The 16,701-nt window shown below is 38.3% G+C and overlaps 1 protein-coding gene across 1 annotated transcript in view; it reads right to left on the reverse strand.

Annotated features, from left to right (window-relative positions):
• LOC110510377 (CDK5 and ABL1 enzyme substrate 2) overlaps nucleotides 1–16,311 on the reverse strand; it is a 113,790-nt gene extending 97,479 nt beyond the window's left edge. Inside the window, exon 1 of the mRNA XM_036947799.1 lies at nucleotides 15,734–16,311. Within this exon, the coding sequence (XP_036803694.1) occupies nucleotides 15,734–16,272 (539 nt within the window). The 5' untranslated portion in view covers nucleotides 16,273–16,311. The remainder of the gene's footprint in view (nucleotides 1–15,733) is intronic.
• Nucleotides 16,312–16,701: the final 390 nt, after the last annotated feature.

Raw genomic sequence — 16,701 nt, forward strand, 5'->3', positions numbered from 1 at the left:
TACATCACCATAATGTTATGTTCTGTTAAGATACATCACTATAATGTTCTGTTAAGATACATCACCATAATGTTCTGTTAAGATACATCACCATAATGTTCTGTTCTGTTCTGTTAAGATACATCACCATAATGTTCTGTTCTGTTAAGATACATCACTATAATGTTCTGTTCTGTTAAGATACATCACCATAATGTTCTGTTAAGATACATCACTATAATGTTCTGTTCTGTTAAGATACATCACCATAATGTTCTGTTCTGTTAAGATACATCACCATAATGTTCTGTTCTGTTAAGATACATCACTATAATGTTCTGTTAAGATACATCACCATAATGTTCTGTTCTGTTAAGATACATCACTATAATGTTCTGTTAAGATACATCACCATAATGTTCTGTTAAGATACATCACCATAATGTTCTGTTAAGATACATCACTATAATGTTCTGTTAAGATACATCACTATAATGTTCTGTTAAGATACATCACCATAATGTACATGTTCTGTTAAGATATATCACCATAATGTTATGTTCTGTTAAGATACATCACCATAATGTTCTGTTAAGATACATCACCATAATGTTCTGTTAAGATACATCACTATAATGTTCTGTTAAGATACATCACCATAATGTTCTGTTAAGATACATCACCATAATGTTCTGTTAAGATACATCACTATAATGTTCTGTTAAGATACATCACCATAATGTTCTGTTAAGATACATCACCATAATGTTCTGTTAAGATACATCACCATAATGTTCTGTTAAGATACATCACCATAATGTTCTGTTAAGATACATCACCATAATGTTCTGTTAAGATACATCACTATAATGTTCTGTTAAGATACATCACTATAATGTTCTGTTAAGATACATCACCATAATGTTCTGTTAAGATACATCACTATAATGTTCTGTTAAGATACATCACTATAATGTTCTGTTCTGTTAAGATACATCACTATAATGTTCTGTTAAGATACATCACCATAATGTTCTGTTAAGATACATCACCATAATGTTCTGTTAAGATACATCACCATAATGTTCTGTTAAGATACATCACTATAATGTTCTGTTAAGATACATCACTATAATGTTCTGTTAAGATACATCACCATAATGTTCTGTTAAGATACATCACCATAATGTTCTGTTAAGATACATCACTATAATGTTCTGTTAAGATACATCACCATAATGTTCATGTTCTGTTAAGATACATCAATCACTATAATGTTCTGTTAAGATACATCACCATAATGTTCTGTTAAGATACATCACTATAATGTTCTGTTAAGATACATCACTATAATGTTCTGTTAAGATACATCACTATAATGTTCTGTTAAGATACATCACTATAATGTTCTGTTAAGATACATCACTATAATGTTCTGTTAAGATACATCACCATAATGTTCTGTTAAGATACATCACTATAATGTTCTGTTAAGATACATCACCATAATGTTCTGTTAAGATACATCACTATAATGTTCTGTTCTGTTAAGATACATCACTATAATGTTCTGTTAAGATACATTACTATAATGTTCTGTTAAGATACATCACCATAATGTTCTAGTTCTGTTAAGATACATCACTATAATGTTCTGTTAAGATACATCACCATAATGTTCTGTTAAGATACATCACCATAATGTTCTGTTAAGATACATCACCATAATGTTCTGTTAAGATACATCACTATAATGTTCTGTTAAGATACATCACTATAATGTTCTGTTAAGATACATCACCATAATGTTCTGTTAAGATACATCACCATAATGTTCTGTTAAGATACATCACTATAATGTTCTGTTAAGATACATCACTATAATGTTCTGTTAAGATACATCACTATAATGTTCTGTTAAGATACATCACTATAATGTTCTGTTAAGATACATCACTATAATGTTGTGTTAAGATACATCACTATAATGTTCTGTTAAGATACATCACCATAATGTTCTGTTAAGATACATCACCATAATGTTCTGTTAAGATACATCACTATAATGTTCTGTTAAGATACATCACTATAATGTTCTGTTAAGATACATCACCATAATGTTCTGTTAAGATACATCACTATAATGTTCTGTTAAGATACATCACTATAATGTTCTGTTAAGATACATCACCATAATGTTCTGTTAAGATACATCACCATAATGTTCTGTTAAGATACATCACCATAATGTTCTAGTTCTGTTAAGATACATCACTATAATGTTCTGTTAAGATACATCACCATAATGTTCTGTTAAGATACATCACCATAATGTTCTGTTAAGATACATCACTATAATGTTCTGTTAAGATACATCACTATAATGTTCTGTTAAGATACATCACTATAATGTTCTGTTAAGATACATCACTATAATGTTCTGTTAAGATACATCACTATAATGTTCTGTTAAGATACATCACTATAATGTTCTGTTAAGATACATCACCATAATGTTCTGTTAAGATACATCACTATAATGTTCTGTTAAGATACATCACCATAATGTTCTGTTAAGATACATCACTATAATGTTCTGTTAAGATACATCACTATAATGTTCTGTTAAGATACATCACTATAATGTTCTGTTAAGATACATCACCATAATGTTCTAGTTCTGTTAAGATACATCACCATAATGTTCTAGTTCTGTTAAGATACATCACTATAATGTTCTGTTAAGATACATCACCATAATGTTCTGTTAAGATACATCACTATAATGTTCTGTTAAGATACATCACTATAATGTTCTGTTAAGATACATCACTATAATGTTCTGTTAAGATACATCACCATAATGTTCTGTTAAGATACATCACTATAATGTTCTGTTAAGATACATCACCATAATGTTCTGTTAAGATACATCACTATAATGTTCTGTTAAGATACATCACCATAATGTTCTGTTAAGATACATCACCATAATGTTCTGTTCTGTTAAGATACATCACCATAATGTTCTGTTAAGATACATCACCATAATGTTCTGTTAAGATACATCACTATAATGTTCTGTTAAGATACATCACCATAATGTTCTGTTAAGATACATCACCATAATGTTCTGTTAAGATACATCACTATAATGTTCTGTTAAGATACATCACCATAATGTTCTGTTAAGATACATCACCATAATGTTCTGTTAAGATACATCACCATAATGTTCTGTTAAGATACATCACCATAATGTTCTGTTAAGATACATCACCATAATGTTCTGTTAAGATACATCACTATAATGTTCTGTTAAGATACATCACTATAATGTTCTGTTAAGATACATCACCATAATGTTCTGTTAAGATACATCACTATAATGTTCTGTTAAGATACATCACTATAATGTTCTGTTCTGTTAAGATACATCACTATAATGTTCTGTTAAGATACATCACCATAATGTTCTGTTAAGATACATCACCATAATGTTCTGTTAAGATACATCACCATAATGTTCTGTTAAGATACATCACTATAATGTTCTGTTAAGATACATCACTATAATGTTCTGTTAAGATACATCACCATAATGTTCTGTTAAGATACATCACCATAATGTTCTGTTAAGATACATCACTATAATGTTCTGTTAAGATACATCACCATAATGTTCATGTTCTGTTAAGATTCATCAATCACTATAATGTTCTGTTAAGATACATCACCATAATGTTCTGTTAAGATACATCACTATAATGTTCTGTTAAGATACATCACTATAATGTTCTGTTAAGATACATCACTATAATGTTCTGTTAAGATACATCACTATAATGTTCTGTTAAGATACATCACTATAATGTTCTGTTAAGATACATCACCATAATGTTCTGTTAAGATACATCACTATAATGTTCTGTTAAGATACATCACCATAATGTTCTGTTAAGATACATCACTATAATGTTCTGTTCTGTTAAGATACATCACTATAATGTTCTGTTAAGATACATTACTATAATGTTCTGTTAAGATACATCACCATAATGTTCTAGTTCTGTTAAGATACATCACTATAATGTTCTGTTAAGATACATCACCATAATGTTCTGTTAAGATACATCACCATAATGTTCTGTTAAGATACATCACCATAATGTTCTGTTAAGATACATCACTATAATGTTCTGTTAAGATACATCACTATAATGTTCTGTTAAGATACATCACCATAATGTTCTGTTAAGATACATCACCATAATGTTCTGTTAAGATACATCACTATAATGTTCTGTTAAGATACATCACTATAATGTTCTGTTAAGATACATCACTATAATGTTCTGTTAAGATACATCACTATAATGTTCTGTTAAGATACATCACTATAATGTTGTGTTAAGATACATCACTATAATGTTCTGTTAAGATACATCACCATAATGTTCTGTTAAGATACATCACCATAATGTTCTGTTAAGATACATCACTATAATGTTCTGTTAAGATACATCACTATAATGTTCTGTTAAGATACATCACCATAATGTTCTGTTAAGATACATCACTATAATGTTCTGTTAAGATACATCACTATAATGTTCTGTTAAGATACATCACCATAATGTTCTGTTAAGATACATCACCATAATGTTCTGTTAAGATACATCACCATAATGTTCTAGTTCTGTTAAGATACATCACTATAATGTTCTGTTAAGATACATCACCATAATGTTCTGTTAAGATACATCACCATAATGTTCTGTTAAGATACATCACTATAATGTTCTGTTAAGATACATCACTATAATGTTCTGTTAAGATACATCACTATAATGTTCTGTTAAGATACATCACTATAATGTTCTGTTAAGATACATCACTATAATGTTCTGTTAAGATACATCACTATAATGTTCTGTTAAGATACATCACCATAATGTTCTGTTAAGATACATCACTATAATGTTCTGTTAAGATACATCACCATAATGTTCTGTTAAGATACATCACTATAATGTTCTGTTAAGATACATCACTATAATGTTCTGTTAAGATACATCACTATAATGTTCTGTTAAGATACATCACCATAATGTTCTAGTTCTGTTAAGATACATCACCATAATGTTCTAGTTCTGTTAAGATACATCACTATAATGTTCTGTTAAGATACATCACCATAATGTTCTGTTAAGATACATCACTATAATGTTCTGTTAAGATACATCACTATAATGTTCTGTTAAGATACATCACTATAATGTTCTGTTAAGATACATCACCATAATGTTCTGTTAAGATACATCACTATAATGTTCTGTTAAGATACATCACCATAATGTTCTGTTAAGATACATCACTATAATGTTCTGTTAAGATACATCACCATAATGTTCTGTTAAGATACATCACCATAATGTTCTGTTCTGTTAAGATACATCACTATAATGTTCTGTTAAGATACATCACTATAATGTTCTGTTAAGATACATCACCATAATGTTCTAGTTCTGTTAAGATACATCACCATAATGTTCTAGTTCTGTTAAGATACATCACTATAATGTTCTGTTAAGATACATCACCATAATGTTCTGTTAAGATACATCACTATAATGTTCTGTTAAGATACATCACCATAATGTTCTGTTAAGATACATCACCATAATGTTCTGTTAAGATACATCACCATAATGTTCTGTTAAGATACATCACCATAATGTTCTGTTAAGATACATCACCATAATGTTCTGTTAAGATACATCACCATAATGTTCTGTTAAGATACATCACCATAATGTTCTGTTAAGATACATCACCATAATGTTCTGTTAAGATACATCACCATAATGTTCTGTTAAGATACATCACCATAATGTTCTGTTAAGATACATCACTATAATGTTCTGTTAAGATACATCACCATAATGTTCTGTTAAGATACATCACTATAATGTTCTGTTCTGTTAAGATACATCACTATAATGTTCTGTTAAGATACATCACCATAATGTTCTGTTAAGATACATCACCATAATGTTCTGTTAAGATACATCACTATAATGTTCTGTTAAGATACATCACCATAATGTTCTGTTAAGATACATCACCATAATGTTCTGTTAAGATACATCACTATAATGTTCTGTTAAGATACATCACTATAATGTTCTGTTAAGATACATCACCATAATGTTCTGTTAAGATACATCACTATAATGTTCTGTTAAGATACATCACCATAATGTTCTGTTAAGATACATCACCATAATGTTCTGTTAAGATACATCACCATAATGTTCTGTTAAGATACATCACCATAATGTTCTGTTCTGTTAAGATACATCACCATAATGTTCTGTTAAGATACATCACCATAATGTTCTGTTCTGTTAAGATACATCACCATAATGTTCTGTTAAGATACATCACCATAATGTTCTGTTAAGATACATCACCATAATGTTCTGTTAAGATACATCACTATAATGTTCTGTTAAGATACATCACTATAATGTTCTGTTAAGATACATCACTATAATGTTCTGTTAAGATACATCACTATAATGTTCTGTTAAGATACATCACCATAATGTTCTGTTAAGATACATCACTATAATGTTCTGTTCTGTTAAGATACATCACCATAATGTTCTATTAAGATACATCACCATAATGTTCTGTTAAGATACATCACCATAATGTTCTGTTCTGTTAAGATACATCACCATAATGTTCTGTTCTGTTAAGATACATCACCATAATGTTCTGTTAAGATACATCACCATAATGTTCTGTTAAGATACATCACCATAATGTTCTGTTAAGATACATCACCATAATGTTCTGTTCTGTTAAGATACATCACTATAATGTTCTGTTAAGATACATCACCATAATGTTCTGTTCTGTTAAGATACATCACTATAATGTTCTGTTAAGATACATCACCATAATGTTCTGTTAAGATACATCACCATAATGTTCTGTTAAGATACATCACTATAATGTTCTGTTAAGATACATCACTATAATGTTCTGTTAAGATACATCACCATAATGTTCTGTTCTGTTAAGATACATCACCATAATGTTCTGTTAAGATACATCACTATAATGTTCTGTTAAGATACATCACCATAATGTTCTGTTCTGTTAAGATACATCACCATAATGTTCTGTTAAGATACATCACTATAATGTTCTGTTAAGATACATCACCATAATGTTCTGTTCTGTTAAGATACATCACTATAATGTTCTGTTAAGATACATCACTATAATGTTCTGTTAAGATACATCACCATAATGTTCTGTTAAGATACATCACTATAATGTTCTGTTAAGATACATCACTATAATGTTCTGTTAAGATACATCACCATAATGTTCTGTTAAGATACATCACTATAATGTTCTGTTAAGATACATCACTATAATGTTCTGTTAAGATACATCACTATAATGTTCTGTTAAGATACATCACCATAATGTTCTGTTAAGATACATCACCATAATGTTCTGTTAAGATACATCACTATAATGTTCTGTTAAGATACATCACCATATTGTTCTGTTAAGATACATCACCATAATGTTCTGTTAAGATACATCACTATAATGTTCTGTTAAGATACATCACCATAATGTTCTGTTAAGATACATCACTATAATGTTCTGTTAAGATACATCACCATAATGTTCTGTTAAGATACATCACTATAATGTTCTGTTAAGATACATCACTATAATGTTCTGTTAAGATACATCACCATAATGTTCTGTTCTGTTAAGATACATCACCATAATGTTCTGTTAAGATACATCACTATAATGTTCTGTTAAGATACATCACCATAATGTTCTGTTAAGATACATCACCATAATGTTCTGTTAAGATACATCACTATAATGTTCTGTTCTGTTAAGATACATCACTATAATGTTCTGTTAAGATACATCACTATAATGTTCTGTTAAGATACATCACCATAATGTTCTGTTAAGATACATCACTATAATGTTCTGTTCTGTTAAGATACATCACCATAATGTTCTGTTAAGATACATCACCATAATGTTCTGTTAAGATACATCACTATAATGTTCTGTTAAGATACATCACTATAATGTTCTGTTAAGATACATCACCATAATGTTCTGTTAAGATACATCTGTCACGCCCTGACCATAGTTTACTTTGTATTTTCTATGTTTTGATTGGTCAGGGTGTGATCTGGGTGGGCATTCTATGTTGGATGTCTTGTTTGTCTATTTCTATGTCTGGCCTGATATGGTTCTCAATCAGAGGCAGGTGTTAGTCATTGTCTCTGATTGGGAACCATATTTAGGTAGCCTGGGTTTCACTGTTTGTTTGTGGGTGATTGTTCCTGTCTATGTGTTTTCACCAGATAGGCTGTTTAGGTTTTCGTTACGTTTATTGTTTTTGTACTGATTCGTGTTTTACGTTTTTTCATTAAACATGAATCGCAATCGACACGCTGCATTTTGGTCCGACTCTCCTTCTCACGAAGAAAACCGTTACAGAATCACCCACCACAAAAGGACCAAGCAGCGTGTCAACAGGCAGGAGCAGCGCGAGGAGAAGCGCAATAAGGATTTCTGGACATGGGAGGAAATCCTCGACGGGAGAGGACCCTGGGCTAAACCAGGGGAGTGTAGCCGCACTAAGGTGCAGCGGGAGAAGAAACAACAGGAACAGCCCAAAGAGGAGTACAGTATGGAGTATACTACTTGGGAGGAGATCGACAGGTGGGCGGCCGACCCAGGGAGAGTGCCGGAGCCCGCCTGGGATTCGCTGGAGCAGTGCGAGGAAGGTTACCGTAGAATGGAGGCGGTGAAAGCAGAGAGGCGCTGGTATGAGAAGGCAGCTCGGCGACGCGGATGGAAGCTTGAGAGGCAGCCCCAAAAATTTCTTGGGGGGGGGCTAACAGGGAGTATGGCTATGCCAGGTAGGAGACCTGGGCAGACTCCCTGTGCTTACCGGGGGGCTAGAGAGACCGGACAGGCACCGTGTTATGCAGTGGTGCGCACGGTGTCTCCAGTGCGGGTGCATAGCCCGGTGCGGTATATTCCAGCTCCGCGTGTCTGCCGGGCTAGATTGAGCGTCGAGCCTAATGCCATGAAGCCGGCTCTACGCAGCTGGTCCCCAGTGCGTCTCCTTGGGCCGGTTTACATGGCACCAGCCTTGCGCTCGGTGTCTCCGGTTCGCCTGCATAGTCCAGTGCGGGCTATTCCACCTCGCCGCACTGGCAGGGCGACCGTGAGCATTCAACCAGGGAAGGTTGGGCAGGCTCGGTGCTCAAGAGCTCCAGTGCGCCTGCACGGTCCGGTTTTTCCAGTACCACCTCCACACCCCAGCCCTCCGGTAGCAGCTCCCCGCACCAGGCTTCCTGTGCGTGTTCTCGGCCCAGTACCACCAGTGCCAGCACCACGCATCAGGCCTACAGTGCGCCTCGCCTGTCCAGCGCTGTCGGAGCCCTCTACCTCTCCAGCGCTGTCGGAGTCTCCCGCCTGTTTAGCGCTGTTAGAGCCTGCCTTCTCTACAGCGCTGCCGGAGTCTCCCGCCTGTTCAGAACTGCCAGTTAGCATAGAGCTGCCAGTTAGCATAGAGCTGCCAGTTAGCATAGAGCTGCCAGTTAGCATAGAGCTGCCAGTTAGCATAGAGCTGCCAGTTAGCATAGAGCTGCCAGTCTGCAAGGAGCTGCCAGTCTGCAAGGAGCTGCCAGTCTGCAAGGAGCTGCCAGTCTGCATGGAGCTGCCAGTCTGCAAGGAGCCGCCAGAGCTGCCAGTCTGCAGGATGCCGCCAAAGCTGCCAGTCTGCAAGGAGCCGCCAGAGCTGCCAGTCTGCAAGGAGCCGCCAGAGCTGCCAGTTAGCATGGAGCAGCCAGGGCCGCCAGTCAGCATGGAGCAGCCAGGGCCGCCAGTCAGCATGGAGCAGCCAGGGCCGCCAGTCAGCATGGAGCAGCCAGGGCCGCCAGTCAGCATGGAGCAGCCAGTCAGCATGGAGCAGCCAGTCAGCATGGAGCAGCCAGAGCAACCAGTCAGCATGGAGCGGCCAGAGCTGCCAGTCAGCATGGAGCAGCCAGTCAGCATGGAGCAGCCAGAGCTGCCAGTCAGTATGGAGCAGCCAGTCAGCATGGAGCAGCCAGAGCTACCAGTCATCATGGAGCAGCCAGAGCAGTCTGCCAGCATGGAGCAGCCAGAGCTGTCAGTCAGCATGGAGCAGCCAGAGCAGCCAGTCTGTGTCGACCAGTCTCTTCCAGATCTGCCAGTCGTCCAGACTCTTCCAGATCTGCCAGTCGTCCAGACTCTTCCAGATCTGCCAGTCGTCCAGACTCTTCCAGATCTGCCAGTCGACCAGACTCTTCCAGATCTGCCAGTCGACCAGACTCTTCCAGATCTGCCCGTCGTCCAGACTCTTCCAGATCTGCCAGTCGTCCAGACTCTTCCAGATCTGCCAGTCGTCCAGACTCTTCCAGATCTGCCAGTCGTCCAGACTCTTCCAGATCTGCCAGTCGTCCAGACTCTTCCAGATCTGCCAGTCGTCCAGACTCTTCCAGATCTGCCAGTCGTCCAGACTCTTCCAGATCTGCCAGTCGACCAGACTCTTCCAGATCTGCCAGTCGACCAGACTCTTCCAGATCTGCCAGTCGGCCAGATTCTCCCAGATCTGCCAGTCGTCCAGATTCTCCCAGATTTGCCAGTCGTCCAGATTCTCCCAGATCCGCCAGTCAGCCAGGATCTTCCGGATCCGCCAGCCAGCCAGGATCTGCCGGATCTAACCACCTGCCTGAGCTTCTTCTCAGTGCTGAGCTTCTTCTCAGTGCTGAGCTTCCTCTCAGGGCTGAGCTACCCATCTGTCCCGAGTTACCTCTGTCCCGAGCTGTCCCTCTGTCCCATGTTATCATTGTGGTGGGTAACCTATTTAGGGACGTTTAGGAGGGGGATTAAAACTGTCATGGAGTGGGGTCCACGTCCAGCGCCAGAGCCGCCACCGCGGACAGATGCCCACCCAGACCCTCCCCTATAGGTTCAGGTTTTGCGGCCGGAGTCCGCACCTTGGGGGGGGGGTACTGTCACGCCCTGACCATAGTTTACTTTGTATTTTCTATGTTTTGATTGGTCAGGGTGTGATCTGGGTGGGCATTCTATGTTGGATGTCTTGTTTGTCTATTTCTATGTCTGGCCTGATATGGTTCTCAATCAGAGGCAGGTGTTAGTCATTGTCTCTGATTGGGAACCATATTTAGGTAGCCTGGGTTTCACTGTTTGTTTGTGGGTGATTGTTCCTGTCTATGTGTTTTCACCAGATAGGCTGTTTAGGTTTTCGTTACGTTTATTGTTTTTGTACTGATTCGTGTTTTACGTTTTTTCATTAAACATGAATCGCAATCGACACGCTGCATTTTGGTCCGACTCTCCTTCTCACGAAGAAAACCGTTACAACATCACCATAATGTTCTGTTAAGATACATCACCATAATGTTCTGTTAAGATACATCACTATAATGTTCTGTTAAGATACATCACCATAATGTTCTGTTAAGATACATCACCATAATGTTCTGTTAAGATACATCACCATAATGTTCTGTTAAGATACATCACCATAATGTTCTGTTAAGATACATCACCATAATGTTCTGTTAAGATACATCACCATAATGTTCTGTTAAGATACATCACCATAATGTTCTGTTAAGATACATCACCATAATGTTCTGTTAAGATACATCACCATAATGTTCTGTTAAGATACATCACCATAATGTTCTGTTAAGATACATCACCATAATGTTCTGTTAAGATACATCACCATAATGTTCTGTTAAGATACATCACCATAATGTTCTGTTAAGATACATCACCATAATGTTCTGTTAAGATACATCACCATAATGTTCTGTTAAGATACATCACTATAATGTAATACACCTAATGCATATGGACGATAAATAAAAAATGTTCCTAGTCACGTTCGCCCGGCGCCTCACTTCCTAACGGAAACACTTCATACCGTTCCTGTACCATACTGGAGTATACGATATTACCGGCAGGTAATGAAGATAAAAAAAATTCACGCATAAAAAACAACATTTAGGCAAGCAGGGATCTTGATCCAGAAAGGGGGTTGAATATCTCTGCAGTAACCAAGAAGCTTGATGTTGACCACTTAGCTAGTAAGTTACCAAAATACACAGCTGAAACTCGTACCATTATTTGTTTTATGGTATTGGAAATAATATCGTTGGTATTTCAAACTACCCCGGTAGACGGTATATAGGGTAAACGCCCAAGCCCATTGGGAATATTCTGTGGCGCAACACCACAGTTATACTGATAGTTGCCAAGCTGCACAGCGTGTGGTTTGTAAACAAACACAGTTAGTGTGTGTGTCTGTGTGTCTGTGTCTGTGTGTGTGTGTGTGTCTGTGTGTGTTTGTGTCTGTGTGTGTGTGTGTGTGTGTGTGTGTCTGTGTGTGTGTGTGTGTGTGTGTGTCTGTGTGTGTGTGTGTCTGTGTGTGTCTGTGTGTCTGTGTGTGTGTGTGTCTGTGTGTGTCTGTGTGTGTGTGTGTGTGTCTGTGTGTGTGTGTGTGTAACTGTGTCTGTGTGTGTGTGTGTCTGTGTCTGTGTGTGTCTGTGTGTGTCTGTCTGTGTCTGCGTGTTTGTGTCTGAGTGTGTGTCTGTGTGTGTGTGTGTGTGTTTGTGTCTGTCTGGGTGTGTGTCTGTCTGTGTGTGTCTGTCTGTGTGTGTGTGTTTGTGTCTGCGTGTTTGTGTCTGTGTGTGTGTCTGTGTGTGTATCTGTGTGTGTGCGTGTTTGTGTCTGCGTATGTGTGTTTGTGTCTGCGTGTTTGTGTCTGTGTGTGTGTCTGTGTGTGTATCTGCGTATGTGTGTTTGTGTCTGCGTGTGGTTTGTAAACAAACACACAGCCTAGTTAGTGAGCTGCGTCATTAATTAAGCATAACAAAGTGCACAGTAGTCAGAGGCAACTCCTTGTCAAAATATAACAGTACTTCATATACACTGATTGTGCTTTAAAAAGTACACAACCTATCCTATCTAATGATGATGCAGTGAGACAAGTCACCTGACAAAACCCCTGGATAGGGCAAAGTTGCCACATTCTAAAATCCCCTATAAACGGTAGACTCCTCGTAAAGTCAACATTTCCACTCCCTAGTCTAATACGTGTGTGTGTGTGTGCATGTGTGTGTGTGCGTGCCTGCGTGTGTGTGTGCGTGCCTGAGTGTGTGTGTGCGTGTGTTTGTGTGCCTGAGTGTGCGTGTGCGTGTGTGTGTGTGTGTGTGTGTGTCTGTGTGTGTGTGTGTGTGTGTATGTGTGTGTGTGTGTGTGTGTGTGTATGTGTATGTGTGTGTGTGTGTGTGTGTGTGTGTGTATGTGTATGTGTATGTGTGTGTGTGTGTGTGTGTGTATGTGTGTGTGTGTGTGTGTATGTGTGTGTGTGTGTGTGTGTGTGTGTAGGGGTGTGTGTGTGTGTGTGTGTGTAGGGGGGGTTGTTAAACTATTGCTATTCACACAGTACAAGTGGTAACTTGTGGCTCTGTGTTTTAATGAACAGACAATCCACCCTTAGTAGCAGATACAGCAGGCTATAACAGTAGAGCCTTGTAAAGAAAATGGCTGTTGACTCTGGCTAATTATTTAACTAGTCGTTCAGTTTTTATTGTCATTCTTTCGTTGTTTATTTTTTACATATCCTCCTATGTTTGTGTAGTAAATATTCATGTTTTAAATTTCATTGTTTACATGTTTTTCAATTTTTTTAACAGAAATGTTTTCCTGTGAAGCGGTTATACGTTGCATCCATCTGTAATGGACTATAGATCTAAAGCTCGATTTGATTTGATGGGATTTTTATGAGGAAGTGATTGACCAATAATAAGGCTGTCTTTGTTGTAGTCAATGACTACCAGTATAACCTAATGCAGGGCTTCTTTGTTGTAGTCAATGACTACCAGTATAACCTAATGCAGGGCTTCTTTGTTATAGTCAATGACTACCAGTATAACCTAATGCAGGGCTACTTTGTTGTAGTCAATGACTACAAGTATAACCTAATGCAGGGCTTCTTTGTTGTAGTCAATGACTACCAGTATAACCTAATGCAGGGCTTCTTTGTTGTAGTCAATGACTACCAGTATAACCTAATGCAGGGCTTCTTTGTTGTAGTCAATGACTACCAGTATAACCTAATGCAGGGCTTCTTTGTTGTAGTCAATGACTACCAGTATAACCTAATGCAGGGCTTCTTTGTGTTAGTCAATGACTACCAGTATAACCTAATGCAGGGCTTATTTGTTGTAGTCAATGACTACCAGTATAACCTAATGCAGGGCTTCTTTGTTGTAGTCAATGACTACCAGTATAACCTAATGCAGGGCTTCTTTGTTGTAGTCAATGACTACCAGTATAACCTAATGCAGGGCTTCTTTGTTGTAGTCAATGACTACCAGTATAACCTAATGCAGGGCTTCTTTGTGTTAGTCAATGACTACCAGTATAACCTAATGCAGGGCTTATTTGTTGTAGTCAATGACTACCAGTATAACCTAATGCAGGGCTTCTTTGTTGTAGTCAATGACTACCAGTATAACCTAATGCAGGGCTTCTTTGTTGTAGTCAATGACTACCAGTATAACCTAATGCAGGGCTTCTTTGTTGTAGTCAATGACTACCAGTATAACCTAATGCAGGGCTTCTTTGTTGTAGTCAATGACTACCAGTAATACCTAATGCAGGGCTTCTTTGTTGTAGTCAATGACTACAAGTATAACCTAATGCAGGGCTTCTTTGTTGTAGTCAATGACTACCAGCATAACCTAATGCAGGGCTACTTTGTTGTAGTCAATGACTACCAGTATAACCTAATGCAGGGCTTCTTTGTTGTAGTCAATGACTACCAGTATAACCTAATGCAGGGCTACTTTGTTGTAGTCAATGACTACCAGTATAACCTAATGCAGGGCTTCTTTGTTGTAGTCAATGACTACCAGTATAACCTAATGCAGGGCTTCTTTGTTGTAGTCAATGACTACCAGTATAACCTAATGCAGGGCTACTTTGTTGTAGTCAATGACTACCAGTATAACCTAATGCAGGGCTACTTTGTTGTAGTCAATGACTACCAGTATAACCTAATGCAGGGCTTCTTTGTTGTAGTCAATGACTACCAGTATAACCTAATGCAGGGCTACTTTGAGAACCTGAAGATAAACATGGCTGCTTCTATTTTGTTATTTTCATGTTTAACCTACTGCTATTCACACCGGTATAAGTGGTAACTTGTTCCTAAATCTACCCCAATCAAAAGAATAAGCAGCCAATCCAACAGTCACCCTCTGTAGCGGAAATTACAGTTGCGATACTCCTAGTGAGGGAGACCAAAATTAAGTACACTTTTCCGAGCAAGAAATTAAACTCAGCACTGTATTGCCCAACAAACAGGCGCGTCTTTCAGCGTGAACTGTCCTGGCTGGTTGCTTGTTATTAAATAATAGCCTCATAGCAATGTAACGCAACAACAACAAAAAGTTAAAATGAGACTAAATGTAGCCAACTGATGTTTGTTGTGTGCTTATTAAAGTGACCGTGTCAAGATACAGTCAGGAAAGAGTTGGAGTGAGGTGCCAGACACACAGACAACACAGAAACTTATGCCTCCGGGACATGAATTACACGGTAATTAACTCACCACCGTCCAGATTCAGAAATCGCCGAACTAGAACTCTGGACCGACAGCACTGTGGACGACTTCCGCGGTCGGAGGGGAGTAGGATGGAGACCCGACGGAGAGAGGAGGTTTCCCTGCGATGAAAACGACCCTCCTCGCCTCTCCAGAAATAACTCCGTGGTCCCATCATTGAACGAGTCCGAAGGCAGAACGAGGATGGGCGGGACAGTGATCACCCCGAGTCTCGGTACGGGGCTAACGTTCCCAACTGCCCCACAGCTCACAGACGTCGGTAGGTTACCGAAGTTCCCATAGCTACTACTAGATGCCGTTGACATCCCGGCCACTGTCGTTCCGATATCATCTCCCGGGAACTCGCCGTGTCGATGATGGGGGTCTCGGTTTCCATGGTCTAACGGTTGAACCGGCTGTCCGTCTAGAGAAATGTTACTAAGGAATAAAAGAGCTGCTTGTCTCCTCCGAGAATCTCTACTTTTCCTCCGGTGTTGTTTATGCGGGTTGGTAGTGTTAGTGAACGTAGTGCAGGCGGTAGCCGCCATTCTCCGGTAGAAGTCAACTGTCAGGACGTTCCACCGCGCCAGGACGACTCCTTCACGCCCACTAGGGTTTCCATTGGACAACAGCGAATGATATATATATATATAAAAAAGTATTGCACAAGGTGAAAGCTGATTGGTCTTTCTTGCTTTTGTTAGGAAACAGAGCGCAACCGGTCAAAACATTTTGAGACAATTTGAGAAAATGAATAGGTTTTTAAAATGAACGCGAATTATGCACTGCAGCTCGGTAGACAATAGGCTTTTACATTTGACAATACAAGCTCTTTTCTCAATAATCCTAAAATAATTTGGTGATATCTGTGACAGACACGAGGCAACATCATTATAGGATAATAAAGTGGAGAGATAATTTATCCTCACACACACCACACACACACACACACACACATACACACATACACAGGCGCA

The sequence above is a fragment of the Oncorhynchus mykiss genome, chromosome 16 (assembly GCF_013265735.2).
Source record: "Oncorhynchus mykiss isolate Arlee chromosome 16, USDA_OmykA_1.1, whole genome shotgun sequence".
Lineage (NCBI taxonomy): Eukaryota > Metazoa > Chordata > Actinopteri > Salmoniformes > Salmonidae > Oncorhynchus > Oncorhynchus mykiss.